The sequence below is a fragment of the Mesoplodon densirostris genome (genome assembly GCF_025265405.1).
Source record: "Mesoplodon densirostris isolate mMesDen1 chromosome Y unlocalized genomic scaffold, mMesDen1 primary haplotype SUPER_Y_unloc_1, whole genome shotgun sequence".
Classification (NCBI taxonomy): Eukaryota; Metazoa; Chordata; class Mammalia; order Artiodactyla; family Ziphiidae; genus Mesoplodon; species Mesoplodon densirostris.
The window spans coordinates 4,322,848-4,344,294 of record NW_026778236.1 but is presented as its reverse complement, the minus strand read 5'-3'; the positions used below and the strand labels follow the sequence as shown (position 1 = coordinate 4,344,294).

Genomic DNA, 21,447 nt, shown 5'->3' with positions numbered 1-21,447 from the left:
CCTATTTCCAAAAAGCCATACATGTTTGAGTCCCTCTAGTCTCCACAGTGTTCCAGCCTACTAAGATGGGTTCCATTTGGAGGTGGGGAAAATTTGTTCACAATCGTAGCCACCTTTCTGCGTAAGGTGGCTAAAGTCAGGGTACACACAGAGTACCTCGGGAGAAATCAGTGGATGTGAAGAAAGGTTAGTTTCACATCAATACGCAAGACATGTTTTCTCTTTTACTTTTGATCAGCTTAGAATACTTAGCCAGGGTGTATGAAACTTTGCCTTAGCATTTACTTCTGCTGGAAGGCCAGACTGAAGGCCAGGCAGAGATAATAAGATTAGTCTAATGTGGGAGCTTTTATATGCCTATGTTCATCTCCTTTCTCAGTCTCTCTCTACTCAGATATTTCTGTTTATTGCTTTTTCCCACTTTTTGCCCCATACCCCAGGCTGCTGAAGTCAGTACTTTCATACTTTATCTAAAGCTATCCTGGAAGCTGCCCTAGTCCTGAGACAGCTCTTCCAAGGATGAAACAAAGGCATACTCCTGTACAGATTTCTCAGGGAGCTGCCCAAAAGAATGAATGACACCCAGTCCTTTGAAAATAATGTCTGTATTGTTCCCTCTGGCACCAGTGGCCTTCACTGAGAGTGTGGGCTGCTCTCCCTATATCTTTGTTGACCTAGGGTATGGACAGTGGTAGGCAAGAAGTTTAAATTCCTATTGTGCTCTCCTAATTTTTTTTAATTCACTAAGCTGTAAATTTGGGCTGTAAATTTGAATTATCTTTTGTAAGCTTTTAGCAGATTCCAGAGTTCTGCAGAGGTTGACTCTGATAGATGCTGCCAGCATATTATTTGTTGGAGGGACAGAACCTTGGATTTTTCTCCTGTCCCACTATTAACAATAGTCTCTTCCCCTCCCTTTTCCTCCTTTGATTCTAAGAAGCACTGCTGTTTTATGAACCAGTATGAAAGGGAAAAAATGAAACTCTCTAATAGTGACATGTCTGTTGATTGTACCACGTACAAAAAGTGAAAACTACATTTAAGCATGAACAAAGTGGGGAATTCCTTGGTGGTCCAGTGGTTAGTACTCCACGCTTCTGCTGCGGTTTGATCCCTAGTCAGGGAACTAAGATCCCACAAACTGTGTGGCGAGGACAAAAGAAAAGGAAAACAGGTTGATTTCACTGTTAAAAAAAAAAAGGAGCAGAGTGGGGTGAACACTGAGCTTTTATGTACTGCATTGTTTTCCTCCTTGATTACATTTGATGTAATTCCTTTCTCCATATTTTTTCTGCTCTTTTTCTGTAGCTTGTGATTGGCACAGTTGAAGAATCTAGAATTTACAGACTAGGAGTAAATGCAGATATGTTGCATAACTCTCAATCAAATGATATTCCTCAACGTCGTGACTCAAGTTACAGTAGCCCAACTAACAAGCATTCACTGGAAGAGGATGAAAGCAGTAACTTTATAACACAGAGCAGGGATTTGCTGAGCCCAGTGTACTGCACACAAGAGTCAAGAGAGGAACCTCCAGGGCCAGAAGCTGGAGCAGATCCCTCTGATGTTCAGCAAGATTCAGAATGCCGCAGAAACAAAGAAAATATCTTAGGTAATAATCTCTGCTCAGGGGTTGGACGTTTGCACATGCTGCTTGTTTAACTTATATTTTGTGCAGCGCAGGTAATTACTGAGCATGACCAATTGTGAGGTAGATGTTTAGCTAATACACATCTAGTTTCTTTGGTCAGGTCGGTATGCCTGTCTCCTGCAATTATGTGCAGGAACTGCAAGTAGCAGATTGGAAAGCTTAGTTATGGGTACCTTGCTTCTTTCTCTCTGATTAAGACTAGTTTTCCAGAAGATTGTGGCCAGTTTGGCAGAAGTAGTATTTGATTTGCTTTGTTGTTTGATCATTTAAAGTAGTCTGACTAATAATTACTATGAAAACTGTTATATTTGCCTAGCTTTTTAAAGAATATTCAGTAAAATTTGGAGATGATTTTTTTTGCAGTTTAGAAAGTAGCTTAATAAGATTGCTTCTAGGATATGTTTTAACCCTCTGCTTAGTTAGTTTGACAGTTCAGACTAAGAATGTGATATGTTAAATTTTATGAATGAAATCTGAAACCCTATTTCACCTTATTGGTTGCCCCTCAATTTTTCATTCCTATTGTACCTAATATTTACCTTGTTTGGTTTCAGTGATTTGTGCATAGGATTGTAACTTGAAATTCTCTCTCTTAATCTACTTTCTGCTACCTTCTAAAGACTTTAAAATTTATATGAATATGAGAAGTGTTTATAATTCCTTCCAAACAAGACTAATACCTTCAGAATCATTAACCCCACCACTATGCATAAAAATGTAGCTTCAGGTTAAAATCATTTAAATAGCTTAAAATGGTTAGAATTTAAAATCTTCATATACTGAAGTGCACATTACTGTTATGTCTAAACATTCACCATTATATTTCCTCTTTTTTATTTCATCTTGAACTGAAGGTAAAAAATTTTCAGTACTAAAATTGTATGTGGATAGGAAAGTATTCTTTTTGAAGGTGGCCTGTTCCTCCCCTCTCCCACTCCCATAGCAGAATGTAAAGTATATCAAATATAAGTTTGATATCAAATCAAAGTTTTCTTCAATTTTTTTAGATGAAATAGTCTACATACAAGAGTGAACATTTTAGGAACTAAAAAGTTTTCTACCGCCAGAGTAAGCAATAGAACGTTATTTCTTACTTTAAAGCCCATTTGCCTTCACCTGTCTTGATCACCTGCTTCTCCCTGCCAAAGCTATTAAAGTACTCATTTAAAACTCTTTAAAGTGTTCTTCTCACTGTTCAAGTGCTAAATAGCTAACAGGTAGCAGTTTTGGTAAGTGAAGAAATTTGGATTATGGTGAGGCTAATAAACTGATTTGAAAATAGCTAATCTAGTAGGTGAATCTCTATGTCTAATTATAGCCTTAAATTGTAAACATTAGTTTTATGTTGAATTTAAGTCATCCTTCTGCTACCTTTTTTCTTTTATAAATCATTAGGAAAAGAAGTAGTATTATTGATGCAAGCCTTAAACACTCTTTCAACTCCAGAGGAGAAGCTGGCAGCACTGTGTAAGAAATATGCTGATCTCGTGAGTATTAAGGGAGCGAGGCCCATATATAGTAGGGCAAAATATTTGTACGTTCTTAATAAACTTTAAAAATATAATATTGATATAGTTTCACACGTAAAATTATATTTTATTACAAAATTGAAGGGAAGAATTAAATTTCTTGGGATTTCTGTTGATGGTATGGCTTAGTTTTATGATACGCTATATAGTATATTACAGTGCTTTCTGAGATGTATCCTGAGAGTCAAGTCAGCCTTAGTGTTTCCAGATCAGCATTTTAGATGCCTCCCAGTTGGTTTCTGTATTCAAGTTCAGGAATTCTATACGTGAAAGGAATGTTAGAAATAAAAGTGTTAACCATTTTGATTGAAATTTTGAGTTACATGAAAAACAGTACTGTTTCTCAGGAAGTATTTACTGAGCATCTACTATATGCTAGGCATTGTTCATTTTTCCACCTTCCAAAGAAATTGACCAATGGAAGAGTTTGTTCTAACCTATGTTATTTCAAGTAGCACTCTCCTTCTGGGATTATGGAAGCATTGTCAACATGGAAACCTTGCTAGCTTTTTTAAAGCGAAGAATGGGGGCTTCCCTGGTGGCGCAGTGGTTGAGAGTCCGCCTGCCCATGCAGGGGACATGGTTTCGTGCCCCGGTCCGGGAGGATCCCACATGCCGCGGAGCGGCTGGGCCCGTGAGCCATGGCCACTGGGCCTGTGTGTTCGGAGCCTGTGCTCCGCAACGGGAGAGGCCACAACAGTGAGAGGCTCACATACCACAAAAAAAAAAAAAAAAAAAAAAACGAAGAATGGAAAAGGCATAGAACCTTTTGAAGAACAGATGTAGGAAATTTTTAGAATAGTTCTAATTTAAATGCCAAAATTCTTGCATTTTGTGAAGCACTTGTGTGAATTATCACTGATAAACTTTGTGCATTTTCATCTATTATTAAACAACTATTCTGTATCATAAACTTTACTATATTTTGTCAGTAACGGTTCTAAGAACAGAGCTGGAACAACTCTAGTTACTAATTCTTCAAGTGGTACATGCATGTCTTATTTAGGAGCCTGGCATCTTCTGATATTGTGAGAAGTAGGAACCCCTGAGTATCAATGAAAATGACCTAGAGACATCTGAATGCAAAGATGGCAGCAGTCAGTGTTGATGCATTGCTGGCCTCAGAAAGGAACGCTTCCATTGGATATCAGTCTCTAATAGTATAGTCACATGATGGAAATCAAGTAAGAATTGGCAGAAAAAGAAAAAAAGGGAGAAAAGAAAAAGTTGAGAAAGGAGTGAAATTTGAGTAGGAAAAGCAGCAGAATAGGTTAGTTTGACTTACTGAAGTGACAGCAGCAGTCAGCTATGAAAGGATTAGGGAAGAAAGAGAAATTGACTAGCATAGTAGGCTAGGTCAGTCCTTCTCAGATTCATATCTCAGGGAACATATCACCTAGAGATCTTGTCAAATTGCAAATTCTGAGTCAGTAGATATAAAAGACACTTTACAGTAGATTTTAAGTGGAAATGGGGAAGATGGTTAAGATAGACTTGCATTTTAACAAGTTCCCAGTTGATGGCCAGAGTTGCTGGTCCAGGGACTAGACTTTGAGAAGCAGGAATCAAGTTATTTATTTATTTAGATATCTTTTTGAAGGAGGAGGATATGGCAAGTAAGTTACTGCATTTGTTTGCAGAAGTGATACATTGGTGACTTGACTAAGGAGTAGCCTCTTTTTGATGTAGTTTTATCCTTGTGGAGATCAGTAGTTCTTGTGAATAATAAAAAATAGGTGTATTTTGGTTTAAAAAATACGTTCAACAACTGTTTCTTGAAAAACTCATTTTCTAAACAGTTGGATTACCTTGGGCGTATAACATCACTGTCAAATCAAAGTGGGCTGGAGAAGTTGAGTCACAGACCTCACCCTCAGGGTAGCAACCCACAATTAAAAGAGAACGAAAAAACCTGGAGCAAAGGGTTTGAACCCCACATCAGGCACCCCAGAATTTTTAAGTCCTGCACATGAAAGAAGCCCCCAAAACATCTGGCTTTGAAAAACAACAGGGGAATCACACCCATGTGACCCAAAGGGCTGTAGTTGACTGAGAAATGCCTCTTAAAGGGCACCTGCACAGGCTTACTCTTCCCGGGGCCCAGTGCAGATGCAGCTGTTTGAAAAGCATGCAGACTTTATGTGAAAGAGATTGATTTGCTAATCTCAGCTCATGGACCTGAGAAGAAGGGGCTGGTTGGGATACTCTCCAAGGATGGCGGTGCAGGCACCATTTCTGTACTCTCACTCTAAAGCCAATGGGTGCCTTAGTTTTCCCTCTAGACGTTTTTCTTCTAGGGAGGGTGCCATTTCTGCACTTTCACTAAATCTTGTTAAATGTTGCTAAACCCAGTGGGAGCCATTTTCATGCCTTCCATCTGCTACACTCCAGTACCTCCCGGAGGGGAGCTTTTATACGTTTGGTTCTCTGGTTTTGTAGCTGCAACTCAGGGGATGCCCTGTGATCACCTGGCCCTGCAGGCCAACACTCGTGGGTTCCTGGGTCCCTTAGGACTGTAACAAGTGAAAGAGAGTTCTTGGCAACCTACCACTCGCAGGGCACTGCACAGACAACAGATTTAAACCCAGCCTTAGTCTTTCTGAGAAAGAGGAATGTTTGCTTGTCCAGGAGCTTTAGCTTGAGGGGAAAGCTTCTAGTGCGGCACACTTCTAGAGGCCTGCGGGGTTGCTCACAGGGAACAGAGGCTGGAGGACAGGATCTTTGCACTCTCCCTCTGCTTTGCTTCAGCTTGCTTCTATCTGCCATAAAGGACCTTATCTGGTGCCTCAGGTTTTGTGTCTGCTGCCAGGGAACACCTCTACATTGCTTGGTTCTGGGTGTCAGGGGTGGTCATTGGGTACCAGAAGACCGTAACCAATGGAGGAAAGTTCTTAAATAGCTACCATCCCAGAGCACAGCAGAAGGCAATGGAACAGGGAGCTAGGTCTTTCTGTGAAAGAGGCTGATGAGCTTATTTTCATGGCTATGGACTGAGGGACAGGCTTCTAAATTAAACGTACATCAGAGGGCTAACTATAAGCCTTCCAGAGACCTAGGAAAGCAGATGCTATCTTTGAGCTCCCCCTCTGATGCAGAGTGCTAGACTCTCTTGGAGCGGAGCTCTTAACACATGTCTGGTGCCCTGCTTTTGTGGCTGCTGCCCGTGGAATCCCCCTCCTCCCCCGCCCCCTCCAATGAATGCCTGGCCTGTTGACCAGGGAGGCTTGTGTACCTGTGTCCCATAAGAGTCAGAGACACAGCTGGCTACCACAACCAGGGCACTGCACAGATAGCACACTGAAAACACCCCCTCCTGTGGAAGAAGCCTGTTTGCTTGTCCAGGAACGTTGGTGTGAGGGTCAGTCTTTGGGTTTTGCACACATCCAGAGGCCTATGGACCTGCTCTCTAGGGAAACAGGCTGAAGGATAAGATCTTTGCACTCTCCCATTGCCTCACTACAGCTTACCATAATCTCCAAGAAGGTGCTTATCCATTCTTACGGAGGCCTGAATTTTACAACTGTCACCAAAGGGGCACCTGCAGATGGCCTGGTCTGGTGGCCAGCAGAGCTTAGCTTACAGTTGTATGGACTGTACATATTTGCATTCTTTAAAAGCTGCTGCCTTTCAGGGTCAGACTTCCAATCAGCCTGAACCTAGGTGGTGCTGAAGTCTCCCCTGACCTCTTTGGGACACTGACAGGTCCTGGAACACACTCAACAACTGGGAGATACTAAAAATAAAATGAGCTGCTTGGATAAGCAATCACCTACATTTGAGAGACAAGCAAGAGCTGCAAGGTTGAAGGATAAAATTCATCTCCTAAGTGAGGCCACTTCTCCAAGACTGGGAGAGGTGACTATTTCATGGAATGTATAAAAGCAAACACAGAAAGTCAAGCAAGATGAGGAAGAGGGGAAATATGCTGTATGTGGAACAATAAAATAAAACCTTGGAGAAAAACATAATGAAATGGAGATAGGTAATTTTCTTGATACAGGGTTCAAAGTAATACTCATAAAGATGCCCACTGAGCTAGAAGAAGAATGCATGAACACAGAAGTTCAACAAAGATAGAAAATACAAGAAAGTAACCAATCGAAGTCACAGAACTAAAAAATTGAAAAACACTGAAAAATACGCTAGTGGGTTCAACAGCAGACTAGAGGAAGTAGAAGAAAGGATCAGTGAACTTAAAGCAAGGGCGGTGGAATTCACCCAAGCAGAGCAGCAAAAGGAGAAAAAAATTTAAAAAGTGGAGGCAACTTTAGGAATGTGTGAGACAACATTAGGTGGACTGATATGCATATTATAGGGGACCCAGAAGGAGAAGAGAGAGAAACAGGCAGAACACTTAACGTGAAAAAGAATGATTGAAAAGTTCCTTAACGTGTGGAAGGAAGCACATCCAGCTCCAAGTTCCAAATAAGATGTACTCAGAGGAAGCCACAGCAAGACACAGTATAATTAAAATGTCAAAAGTTAAAGACAGAGACTTAGGGCAGCAAGAGAAAAAGCAACTTGTTACGCATAAGACAATACTCAGAAGATTATCATTAGATGTTTCAGCACAAACTTTGCCGCCCAGAAAGGAGTTGCACAATATTATCAAAGTGCTGAAAGAAAAAAAGAATATGCAGTAAAGTTACCATTCAGAAGTAAAGGAGAGAGAATTTTCCATATAAGCAATTCTACAGGAGGTCACTACCACTAAACCAGTCTTATAAGAAATGTTAAAGGGACTTCTCTAAGCTGAAAAGAAACGGCACTAATTAACAGGAACATATTTGAAAATATAAGTCACTGGTAAAGGTAATTATATAGGAAAGACAGTGGATTTAGTCTTGTAAAGCTAGTATGAAGGTTAAAAGTCAAAAGTAGTTAAAATTAATGTAACAATAATAATTGGTATTAGGGGATACACAAGATAAAAGATGTAAAACATGACATTAAAAACTTAAAAAGTGTGTGAGGGAAGATAAAAATTTAGAGCTTTAGAATGCTTTCAACCGTAAGTTGTTACCAACTTAAAATGCAATGGTATAAGTTGTTACATGTAAACCTCATGGTAACTACAAAGCAACACCCTGTGGTAGATAACACAAAAAATAATGACAAAGGAATCTAAGCATACCATTTGCAAAGTGAAAAGGAAGAGAGCAAAAAACAAGAAAGGAATGCTGGAATGAGAAAACAATTTTAAAAAATTGAAATGGCAATAAGTACAAATGGACTAAATTCTCCAGAAGTAGTAGAGTGACTGAATGGCTGAAAAAAATAACGACACATTTATACACAGCCTACAAGAGACTCACTTCAGCCATCAGGACAGGCACAGACTAAGAGTGAAAGGGTGGACAAAGATATTCCATAGAAATGGGAAGCAGAAGAAAGCTGTGGCAGGTATATATATAAATATCAGGCAAAATAGAGTTTATGAACAAAGACTGTAATAAGAGACAAGGGGATTACATAATGATAAAGGGGTCAATCCTATAAGAGGATATAACGTATGTAAACATCTATGCACCCAGCATAGAACTGTCTAAATATATGAAGCAAATATTAACAATCCTAATGGGAGAAATAGACATCAATACAGTAATAGTAGGGGCTTCTAATACTCCACTTACATCAACCATATAGATCATCCAGACAGAAAATCAGTAAGAAAACATCAGCCTTGGGCCTCCCTGGTGGCGCAAGTGGTTGAGAGTCCGCCTGCCGATGCAGGGGATACGGGTTCGTGCCCCGGTCTGGGAGGATCCCATATGCCGCGGGGCGGCTGGGCCCGTGAGCCATGGCCGCTGAGCCTGCGCATCCGGAGCCTGCGCGTCCGGAGCCTGTGCTCCGCAACGGGGGAGGCCACGACAGTGAGAGGCCCGCATACCGCAAAAAAAAAAAAAAAAAAAAAAAATCAGCCTTAAAGAACATGTGGGATCACATAGATTTATTAGATACATACAGACCATTCCATCAAAAAAAATCCAGCAGAATCACACATTTTTCTGAAGTGCACGTGGAACATTCTGGAGAAGAAATGTTTTAGGCCACAAAACAATTCTTAATAAATAAAGGAAGATTTCAGTGTATTGAGCATCAGGTATAAAACTAGAGATCAATTTTGAAACAAAACTGGAAAGTTTACAGATGTGTGAGATCAAACAACATGTAGTGAACCAACCATGGGTCAATGAGGAAATCAAAAGAGAAATTTAAAGAAAACCAACCTCGAGAAAATGAGAATACAACATAACAGATTTATGGAATGTAGGAAAAGCAGTTGTAAGAGGTAGGTTTTTGGTGATAAAATGCCTAACTCCATAAACAGTCTAACTTTACACACTGAGAAAATAGAAAAAGAAGAATAAATGAAGCCCAAAGTTACTATAAGGAAAGAAATAACAAAGATCGGGATGGAAATAAATGTAACAAAGACTCAAAAGACAATAGAAGAGATGAATGAAATTAAGAGGCTTTTTTTCTTTTCAAAGGTAAATTGAATGCTAGACTCATCAAGAAAAGGACAGGGCTTAAATAAATAAAATCAGAAAAGAGACGTTATAACTGACACCACAGAAATAAAAAAGATTGTAAGAGTGTACTGTCAACTGAAAACAAAAATGCACAACCTAAAAGTTGAGAATTATGTTTTATTTGGCAGACTTTCTGAGTACTGTAGCCTGGGAGACACCCTGAGATAGCTCTGGGGGACTGCTCCAGAGAGGTAAAGGAGGAGCCAGGATATATAGGAGTTTTTGCAACAAAAACCAGGTAGTTGGAACATCAGAAGTTTACTGTTATTTAAAGAAAACCAGACATCTCAGGTGAATGAATTTAGCACTTTTCTCTGTATGGGGAGATGCAGGAGTCTGGGCTGACGGAAATCATTCCTTTGATACACACCTTAGCTATGTGGGGTCACTATCCTGTTGTCTGCTATCTTGAGTCCCCTCAGGGTGCACAGTTGGGGGCAATTGGAGTGCTTGATGGCTTGATGGCTGCAACATCCTTTGTTTAGTGCAATGGCTGGCGGCATTCTTGGTCCACACTACTGTAAACAGTTATATACTAGCAAATTGTAGAGGAGATGGATAAATTCCTAGAAACGTACCAGCAAGCAGGACTGGATCATGAGGAAATAGAAAACTGAACATACCAATAACTAGTAGAAAGATTGAATCAATAATCAAAGATCTCCCAGGAAACAAAAGTCCAGGACCAAACAGCTTCATTGGTCAGTTCTACCAAACAATCAAAGAAGATTTAATACTTAATACCTCTTTCTTAAACTCTTCAAAAAAGTTGAAAAGGACAGAACACTTATTAACTATTTTTATGATGCCAGCATTACCTGGTTACCAAACCTGACAGGGATACCACAAGAAAAAGAAAATTACACTCCAGTATCCATGATGAATATAGATAAAAAAATCTTTAACAAAATATTAGCAAACGGAATCTAACAATACATTAAAAGAATAATACACTATGGTCAAGTGGGATTTATTCCAGGGGTGCATGGGTTATTCAGCCTTTCATATCAATCAGTGATACACTTCATTAACACAACGAAGGATAAAAATCATAACATCCCCTCAGTAGATGGAGACAAATCATGTGACAAAATTCAACGTCTATTTATGATGAAAACTCAACAAAGTGTAGAGAAAATGTACCTCATAAAAAAAAGTCAATGTATGAAAATTCTGCAACTTACATACTGAAAGATGACGTATTGAAAGCTTTTCCTCTGAAACAGGAACAAGACAACGATGCTCATTCTCATCACTTTTATTCAACACGGTATTGCAAGTCATAGCCAGAGCTACTGGGCAAGAAAGCGAAGTAAAAGCTTGTCACTATTTGCAAGTGGCATTATATGATAGTGTACAGAATCCCCTAAAGACCCTACCAAAAAAACTCTTAGAACTAACGGACAAATTCAGTAAGGTTCCTAGATATAAACCAATTTACAAAAATGAGCTGCGTTTCTCCTCAGCAAGAGCTATTAAGAAAACAATTCCACTTAAAATTGTATCAAAAAAATAAAATACCTAGGAATAAATTTAATCTAGGGAGTGAAAAACCTGTACACTGAAAACTATAAGATATTGATGAAGGAAACTGAAGAAGACACACCTAAATGGAAATAAATACAGTTCATGCTCATGGATTGGAAGAATTAATACTACTAAAATGTCCATACTGCCCACAGCAGTCTACAGATTCATTAAAATTGGTATGAGGGCTTCCCTGGTGGTGCAGTGGTTGAGAGTCTGCCTGCCGATGCAGGGAACACAGGTTCGTGACCCGGTCCAGGAAGATCCCACATGCCGCGGAGCGGCTAGGCCCGTGAGCCTGCACGTCCGGAGCCTGTGCTCCGCAATGGGAGAGGCCACAACAGTGACAGGCCCATGTACCGCAAAAAAAAAAAAAAAAAAAAAAAAAAAAAAAAAATTGGTATGAAAATGCCAATGGCACTTTTTTACAGAAATAGAACAAACAACCTAAGTTTTTTTTTAATGTAACCACAAAAGACCCTGAATAATCAAAGCAAACTTATAAAGGAAAAACAAGCTGGAGGCATCTTGCTCCCTGATTTCAAACTATACTACACAGCTATAGTAATCAGTCATAAAAACAGACACATAGATCAGTGAAACTGAACAGAGAGCCCCCAGAAAACTCATGCGTACATGGCTAAATTATTTTATAAGAAAAGAGCCAAGAATATACAATGGGAAAAGGACAGTCTCTTGCATGAATTGTCTCGAGAAACCTGGACAACCACATGCAAAAAAAAAAAAAAAGGGTACTTCTGTCTTAGACCATACACAAAAATTAACCGAGAATGGATTAAAGAATCCAAGACTTGAAACTATAAAAGTTCTAAAAGGGAACATGGGTGGTAAGCTCCTTAACATTGGTCTTCCCAGTAATTTTTTGGATTTGATGCCACAGCAAAGGCAGCAAGAACAAAAATAAACAAGTAGGACTGTGTCCAACTAGACAGTTTCTGCATAGCAAAGGAAATCATGAAAAAATTGTAAATATAACTTACTGAATGGGAGAAAATATTTGTAAATCATATATTTGTTAAGGGGTTAATATGCAGGATACGTAAAGGTAGATAAATATATATATATATAAATATATGCACATAAAACTGAATAGCAAAGACCAAGCAATTTAGTTAAAAATGGGATAGAACATTTAAATAGACCTTTTTTTTTTAACTCAAAAAAGACAAAGAGATGGCCAACAGGTACGTGACAAGTTGCTCAACACCACAAATTATTAGGAAGTGCAAATCAAAACTATAATGAGCTATCATCTCACATTCTTAGTATGCCTATCAAGAAGATACAAGATAAGTGTTGATAAGGGTGTGGGAAAAGGAGAATCGTGTGCACTGTTGGTGGGAATGTAAATACATTATGGAGGTGTATCCAAAAATTAAAAATAGACTTGCCATATAATGCACCAGTTTCTCCTCTGGGTTTTTATCCAAAGAAAATGAAAAGTCTAATTTGAAGTTAAGTATTCTTTGCAGCATCATTTATAATAGCCAAGGTTTGGGACAACCAAAGTGTCCATCAGTGGATGTATGGATAAAAAAGATGTGGGAAATGTATACGCATATATCTGGGAAATATATATATACAATATATGTACACACAATGAAATATTATTCAGTCTTTATCACTAAAAAATAATTAAATCTTGTCATTTGCATAGACAGCATGGATGAACATTGAGGGCTTTATGCTAAGTGAAATAAGACAGACAAATATATAATCTCACTGATACGTGTAATTAAACACACACAAGCTCATAGGTTCAGAGAACAAATTAGTGGTTGCTAGAGGCGGGGGTTGGGAGGTGAGCAAATGTGTGAAGGGGGTCAAAAAGTACAAAGTTCCAGCTATAAAATAAGTCACGGGGATGTAAGGTACTCCTTGATGGCTATAGTTAATAATACTGTATTGCATGTTTGGAAGTTGCTAAGAGACTAGATCTTAAAAGTCCTCAAAAGAAAAAGGAAAAGTTTTGTAACAACATATGGTGATAAATGTTAAATATACTCATTGTGTTGATCCTTTTGCAGTGTATACAACTATCAAACCATTATTTTGTACACCTGAAACTAATATAATATTATGTCAGTTGTACCTCAATTTTAAAAATCAAAAATATAAGAAAAATTAAATAAACTAAATTGTTTGGGATAATAATGTACATAAGTACTTTTCAATTTTGAACCAAGGAATTCTTTAAGAAACCAAACACACTTATAAGGGAAAATAATGGCAAAGTGTGGCTTTATTCAAATTAATCCTGTCTCATTAAAGACACCTTAGAGAAATTTTCAGCAGATACCCAACAAAGGATTAGAATCATGAATATATGAATAGCATGTACAAGTAAGGAAAGGCAAATAACCCAATAGAAAAAGGACAGGAGACATGAGGCATTTTATTGAAGAAGAGAAAGTCTTGGTTTGTACATTTTTTAAGTGGGGGAGATACAGAAAAAGTATGGTTATAGTGTATAGAAAGTCCTCAGTAATGCTTATTAAATGGAAAATATCTTTGCACTTTGTTGACTTTAATATTTTCTCATGTATTGATTAGTTGTGTTTCTATGCATATTGATTATCTAGTTTCCTTTGCCCCTTTTCCCCTTGGAATGTTGCTGTGCATTTTTTATGACAGCAAAGAGAACATCATTTTACTTCTTTAACTCAAAAGCCATGTTTCAGAAATCTTCTCTACCTACTTCCCGCCAAAATAGGACAAAAAGAACAGAGATAGGCCTTTGAGTTGCCACTTTATCTTACAGTTTTATCAGTGCCTCTTCCTATGGGGCAGACATTTAAGCAGCAATGAGTCCCTTGTGGGACTCTAACCATCTTTGAGTTACCTTCTCTGTTGGAAACACTGGTTGTGTGTCTAAGATGTTGCAGAATACTTTCTGCATTTGCCTGGAATCTCTCTTGGACTACCCCAGTGTGGTGGAGCTCGTGGGTTATCTGCATCTGTTATTAACTCCTGCATAATCACAGCTTCCAGTGCCAGTTGTTCTTGAGAAATAAATTTCTAGGCCTTGGTCTCCTAGTTTGTATACCAAACTGTAGCAGATTTGTAGGCTCTGACTTGCCCCTTGTTCTTTTTTTTTTTTTTTTTTTTTTTAAGATGTTGGGGGTAGGAGTTCGTTTATTTATTTATTTTTGCTGTGTTGCATCTTCATTTCTGTGTGAGAGCTTTCTCTAATTGTGGCAAGCGGGGGCCACTCTTCATCGCGATGCGCGGGCCTCTTACTACCGTGGCCTGTCATTGCGGAGCGCAGGCTCAGTAGTTGTGGCTCATGGGCCTAGTTGCTCCACAGCATGTGGGATCCTCCCAGACCAGGGCTGGAACCCGTGTCCCCCGAATTAGCAGGCAGATTCTCAACCACTGCGCCACCAGGGAAGCCCCGCCCTTTGTTCTTCTGTAAGAAAGCCAGAATAAACCTTGCCTTCTGAGCACAGTGAAAGCCATAGTATCCAGGACTAGGGGGATTAGGGCTTGGAAGATGGAAAGTATCTGAAAAGGTCCTCCCCTGCCCCGCCTTTCTCCCAGGGAAAACAAAGAATAAAAACTTCATGGTCTTCTGAAATGGCAGACTCCAAAACTCATGGCCACTTCTGTGAGCAGTACTTAAGCTTGTATTTATTGAAAGCTGGTTCTCCCCTTACGACCTTAGTCCATTTTGGTCTTTTCTTCTGCATGTATCTCAGTGCTTGTAAGTGGGCCCTTCCTGTTTCTATGTCCTCTGTTTTCTTAAGATTTAAGACAAGTCTATCTGTTCTGCTATTCTTCTTTTTTTTGCTGTCACTTACCAACTTTCCTGATAGTTTCTCCTACACGGAAGGCTTTTGCACTGCCCCACTGTGGTCCCAGTAATTATGCTGCTTCTTCACTGTGAACAGTCCAGATGAAACTCTGGCCCTGGCCTTTTGTTTTCTTTTCTATTGTGGTAAAATATACATGACATAAAATTACTGTTTAAAAAATGTTTTTAATTGCTATTTAATTTTTCAGGAATTTTCTTCTTCACAGGAACTGCATTGTACAGTCTTACAGTGCACAAGGGCTTCAGTTTCTCCACATTCTTGCCAACACTTGCTGGGTTCCCCCCATGTCCCCAAGGAATTTTTTGAATTGTGGTTAAATATCCATAACATTATATTTATCACCTTAACCATTTTAAAGCATGCAGTTCAGTGATATTAAAAACATTCACATTGTTGTGCAACCATTGACTACTGTCTTTTTCCAGAAATTTTCATCATCCTCAAGCGAAACTCTATACCTATTAAACAATAACTCCTTATTCTCCTCTCCCTCAGCCACTAATTGCCATCATTCTACTTCCTATCTCTATGATTTTAACTAGTCTTGGTATCCCATGTAAGTGGAATCATACAGTATTTGTCCCTTTGTGCCTTGTTTAGTTTACTTAGTGTAATATCTTTAAGATTCATCCTTGTCCTAGCATGTATTAGAATTTCATTCCTTTCTATCTGAGTAATACTGCGTTGTACGTATATACCACGTGTGTGTGTGTGTGTGTGTGTGTGTGTGTGTGTGTGTGTGAGATCAGCGATAATCTTATTTTTTTAATAGATCTTTATTGGAGTATAATTAACACAATTATAACTCCAATTATATTGGAGTATGAACTAACACAATACCGTGTTAGTTTCTGTTGCACAACAAAGCGAATCAGCCATATGCATACACATGTCCCTATATCCCCTCTCTCTTGAGCCTCCCTCCTATACTCCCTATCCCACCCCTCTGGGTCATCGCAAAGCACCAAGCCGATCTCCCTGTGCTATGCTGCTGCTTCCCACCACGAACTATTTTACATTCGGTAGTGTATATATGTCGATGCTACTCTCACTTCGCCCTCCCACCCCATGTAATTAAGTGCATTCTCTATGTCTACCTTTTTTATTCCTGCCTTGCAACTATGTTCATCAGTACCATTTTTTTAGCATTCCATATATATATGTTAGTATATGGTGTTTGTTTTTCTCTTTCTGACTGACTTTGCTCTGTATGACAGACTCTAGGTCCATCCACCTCACTATAGATAACTCCATTTCATTTCTTTTTATGGCTGAGTAATATTCCATTGTATATATGTGCCACATCTTATTCATCCATTCATCTGTCGACGGACATCTAGGTTGGTTCCATGTCCTGGCTATTGTAAATAGTGCTGCAGTGAACATTGTGGTGCATGTCTCTGTTTGAATTATGTTTTTCTCAGGGTATATACCCAGGAGTGGGATTGCTGGGTCATGTGATAGTTCTATTTTTAGTTTTTTAAGGAACCTCCATACTGTTTTCCATAGTGGTTGTATCAATTTACATTCTCACCAGCAGTGTAGGAGGGTTCCCTTTTCACCACACCCTTTCCAGCATTTATTGTTTCTAGCTTTTTTGATAATGGCCATTCTGACCGGCATGAGGTGATACCTCATTGTAGTTTTCATTTGCATTTCTCTAATAATTAGTGATGTTGAGCATCTTTTCATGTGCTTCTTGGCTATCTGTATGTCTTCCTTGATGAAGTGTCTATTTAGGCATATTTTGTTTGTATCACATTTATCCTTTGATGGACATTTGGATTGTTTATATGTCTTTTGGCTGCTTTGAATAGTGCTGCCGTGAACATGGGTGTACAACATTTGTTCAAGTACTCTGTTTTAATTATTTTGTGTGTATTCTGAACAGAAGTGGAATTGCTGGATTATATGGTAATGCAGTGTTTACTATGGTGACTGCATGCTACTAGCAATGCACGAGGATTAAAATTTCTCCACATCATAGCTAACACTTGTTTTCTGTTTTTCTGGTAATAGTCACCCTAATGGGTATATGATTATCTCCTTGTGACTTTGTTTGCATTTCCCTAATGATTAGTGACATTGTGTATTTTTGATGTATTGGCCATGAGTATGTCTTCTTTAGAGAAATGTCTGTTCAAGTCGTTAGCCCATTAAAAAAATTTTTTGTTGTTCTTGAGCTTTAGGAGCTGTTTATATATTGTGAGTATTAATCTTATATCACCTATATGATTTACAGATATTTCCTGCTTTCCTGAAGGTTGCCTTTTCACTAATTTGATGGTATCCTTTGATGACATTTTGATAAACTCAGATTTGTTAGTTTTTTTCTTTTGTTGCCTTTGCTTTTGGTGTCAGACTTAGGAATCATTGTCAAATCCAATGTTACAAAGTTTTTTCCCCTAACTTTTCTTCTAAGAGTTTTATAGTTTTGTGACTTACATTTAAGTCATTGATCCACTTTGATTTAATTATTGTAGTAGTGTTAGGTAAGGGTCAAATTCTTTTTCGAGTGTTGATGTTCAGTTTCTTCAGCATCTTTGGTTGAGAGATAGTCCTTTCCCCATTGAGTGGTCATGGCACCCTGTGACAGTTATTTGACCACATATTTGAAAATTTATTTCCGTGTTAACTCTATTCCGTTGTTTTTCTTTATGCCAGTACCACATTATTTGATCACTCTAACTTTGTAGTAAGTTTTAAAATGAGCAAGTATGAGACCTTCACCTTTGTTCTTTTTCATTATTATTTGGCTGTTCTGCATTCCTTGAGATTCCATAGGATTTGAGGAGGAATTTTTCTACTTTTGCAAAAGACATCATTGGTATTTTGATAGGATTCCATTGAATCTGTAGATCACTTTGGGTAGTATTGGGATCTTAACGATATTCTGATTGGTATAGCTACCTCCACACCTCTTTTGGTTTTGTTTATGTGGAATATCTTTTTCTGTCATATACTCAACCTGTTTATGTTTTAGATATAAAATGAATCTCATAGATAGTATACAGTTCAGTCATGTTTATATATGTGTATTTATATTTTTCATTGAGATGTACAGCATAATGATTAGATTGTATATATGTATCAATATATAATGCAAAATGATCACCACAATAAGTCTAGTTAGCATCCATCAACATACATAGTTACACATTTTTTTTCCTATGATGAGAACTTTAGATCTACTGCCTCAGCAACTATCCAGTATAAAATACAGTATTATTAACTATGGTCACCTGCAGTCATTTATCTTATAACTGGAAGTTTGTACCTTTTGACTGTCTTCATCAATTACAGCCCCCTCTTGGCTCCTTGACTCACTTGCCAACCACCTATCTGTTATCTGTATCTGAGTTGTTGTTGTTTTAAAGATGCCACATAGGAGTGAGATCACATGGTATTTGTTTTTTTCTGTCTGATTTATGTCACTTAGCATGATGCCCTCAGGTTCCATTCATGTTGTCACAAATGCCAGCATTTCTTTCCATTTTTGTAGGTGGATAATATGCCATTGTCTGTGTGTGTCTATATCATCTTCTGGCTGTCTATATCATATATATATATGTGTATATCATATAAGTGAATGTGTGTATATCATTGTAAAATTTGATTCATCCATCCTTGGACATTTAGGTTTTTTCTATGCCATGGCTATCCAGTTATGTGTTAGTATTTTTGGTTCCTCAAGAAAAATTTTCCTAAGTAGAATTTCTGGATCATGTAGTAGTTTTATTTTTAACTTTTTGAGGAACCTCCATACTGTTCTCCATAGTGGCTGCACCAGTTTACATTCCTACCAACAGTATACAAGAGTTCCCTTTTCTCCACATCCTCTCCAATACTTCTTTTTTTTTTTTTTTCGGTATGCGGGCCTCTCACTGTTGTGGCCTCCCCCGTTGCGGAGCACAGGCTCCGGACGCGCAGGCTCCGGACGCGCAGGCTCAGCGGCCATGGCTCACGGGCCCAGCCGCTCTGCGGCATATGGGATCCTCCCAGACCGGGGCACGAACCCGTATCCCCTTCATCGGCAGGCGGACTCTCAACCACTTGCGCCACCAGGGAGGCCCTCCAATACTTCTTATTCTTGTCTTCTTGATAATAGCCATTGAGCCAGGTGTGAGGTGATATCTCATTGTGGTTTTTGTTGGCATTTCCCTGAAAATTAGTGACTTTGAGGATTTTCATGTACCTGTTGGTTAGCTGAATGTCTTTTTTGTTTGTGCTATCGAATTGTTGAATTTGGATATTAACGCCTTATCAGATATATAATTGCAAATACTTTCTTCCATTCAGTAAATTACATTTTCATTTTGTTAATGTTTACCTTTGAACCTAGTTCTTATATATGATATAAGATAGGAGTCCTCTTTCATTCTTTTGCATGTGGCTGTCCAGTGTTCTCAACACCATTTATTAAAGAGACTCCCCATTCCCCAGTGTGTATTCTTGCCCCCTTTTTTATAGATTAATTGATCATAGGTGTGAGGGTCTACTTCTGGGCTGTCTATTCTGTTCCATTGATCTGTGTGTCTGTCTTTATGACAATACCAAACTGCATTGGTTACTGTATCTTTGTAATATAGCCTGTGATGCCTTCAGCTTTGTTATTCTTTCTCAAGATTGCTTTGGCTATTCCAAGTCTTTTGTTCTATACGTATTTTAAGATTGTTCTAGTTCTGTGAAAAATGCCTTTGGAATTTTGATAGAGACTGCATTGAATCTATAGATTGCTTTGGGTAGTATGGACATTTTAAACAATATTAATTCTTCCAGTCCATGTGCATGGAATATATTTCCATTTGTTTATGTCTTTAATTTGTTTTATCAGTGTCTCATAGTTTTCACTGCAGGTCTTTCACCTCCTTGGTTAAGTTTATTCCTAGGTATTTTATCTTTTGGATCAATTTGTAAATGGGATTGCTTTCTCATTTCTCTCTTAGTTTGTTAGTAGTATATAGACATGAAGCTGATTTTTGTATATCAAATTTGTATTCTGCAACTTTACTGAATTTATGTATCATTGGCAAATATTGACAGTTTTTCTTTTTCCAATTTCAATGTGGTTTTTTTTTCCTAATTGCTCTAGCTGGGACTCCCATTACCATGTTGATTGAAACTGGTGGGAGTGGGCATCTTTATGTTGTTCCTGATCTTACAGGAAAAGCTTTAAGCTTTTCACCACTGAGGGACATTTTAGCTGTGGGCTTGTCATATATTGTCTTTCTTGTAATGACATACTTTCCCTGTAATACCCACTTGTTGGGAAGGTGTTTTTTTTTTTAATTACAAAAGGATGTTAATTTTTGTCAGTTGCTTTTTTTCTGTCTATTGACATGATGCTATGATTTTTATACTTCATTTGGTTAAGGTGATATATCACATTGATTAATTTGCAGATACTAAATTATCCTTGCATCTCTGAAATACATCCCATTTGATCAATGGTGTAAGATTCTTTTAATATTGTTGAATTCAATTTGCCAATATTTTATTGAGTTTTATATCTATGTTCAATAGAGATATTGGCCTGTAATTTTCTCATAATATCCTGTCTGGTTTTGGTATTAGAGTAATGCAAGCCTCATGAAATGAGTTTGAAGGTGTTCCCTCTTCTGATTTTGGAAGAGATTGAGAACGATTGGTATTTATTCATCAAATATTTGGTAGAATTCATCAGTGAAGCCATATCATCCTGGATTTTTGTTTTTTGGGTGTTCTTTCATTACTAATTCAGTCTCCTTACTTGTAGTTGATCTGTTCAGATTTTGTTTCTTTGTGAATCTCTTTTTGGGTTGAATGCTCCTGTGAATTTATCCATTTATTCTAGATTGTTCATTATTGGTGTATAATTATTCACAGTAGTCTCATGATCCTTTGTATTTCTGTGGCATTAGTTGTAATACCTGCTCTTTCATTTCCAATTTTATTTATATGAGTTCTGGTTTTTTCTTGGTGAGTTAGGCTAAAGGTTTGTCAATTTTGTTTTATATTTTTAAAGAAAAAAAACTCTTAGTTTTATTGGAATTTTCTGTAATCGTTTTGTCTCCTCATACTTCAATTCTGATCTTTGTTATTTCCTTTTTCCTACCTTTTGGCTTTATTTTCTTCTAGTTCCTTTAGGTACAAAGTTAGGTTGTTCATTTAAGTTTTTCCTTGTGTCTTGCTGTAGGCATTTATCACTGTGAACGTCCATCTTAGAAATGCTTTTCCTGCATTCGATAAGTTTTGGAGTGTTTTTCCATTTTCATTTGTTTCAAGATATTTTTTATTTATCTATTGATTGCTTCATTGACCCTTTGGTTGTTCAGTACATGTTGTCCAGTTTTCACATGTTGGAGAATTTTCTAGTTTGTTTTTATAAT

At 38.0% G+C, this 21,447-nt stretch overlaps 1 protein-coding gene across 5 annotated transcripts in view; it reads left to right on the top strand.

The window, feature by feature from the left end:
• The window catches only part of LOC132482931 (gamma-taxilin-like), a 53,160-nt gene that overhangs the window by 11,000 nt on the left and 20,713 nt on the right, over positions 1-21,447 (top strand). For all 5 annotated transcript variants that reach the window (XM_060088189.1, XM_060088192.1, XM_060088190.1 and 2 more), the window contains 2 exons: positions 1,309-1,612; positions 3,047-3,138. In XM_060088189.1, the coding sequence (XP_059944172.1) occupies positions 1,309-1,612; positions 3,047-3,138 (396 nt within the window). The remainder of the gene's footprint in view (positions 1-1,308; positions 1,613-3,046; positions 3,139-21,447) is intronic.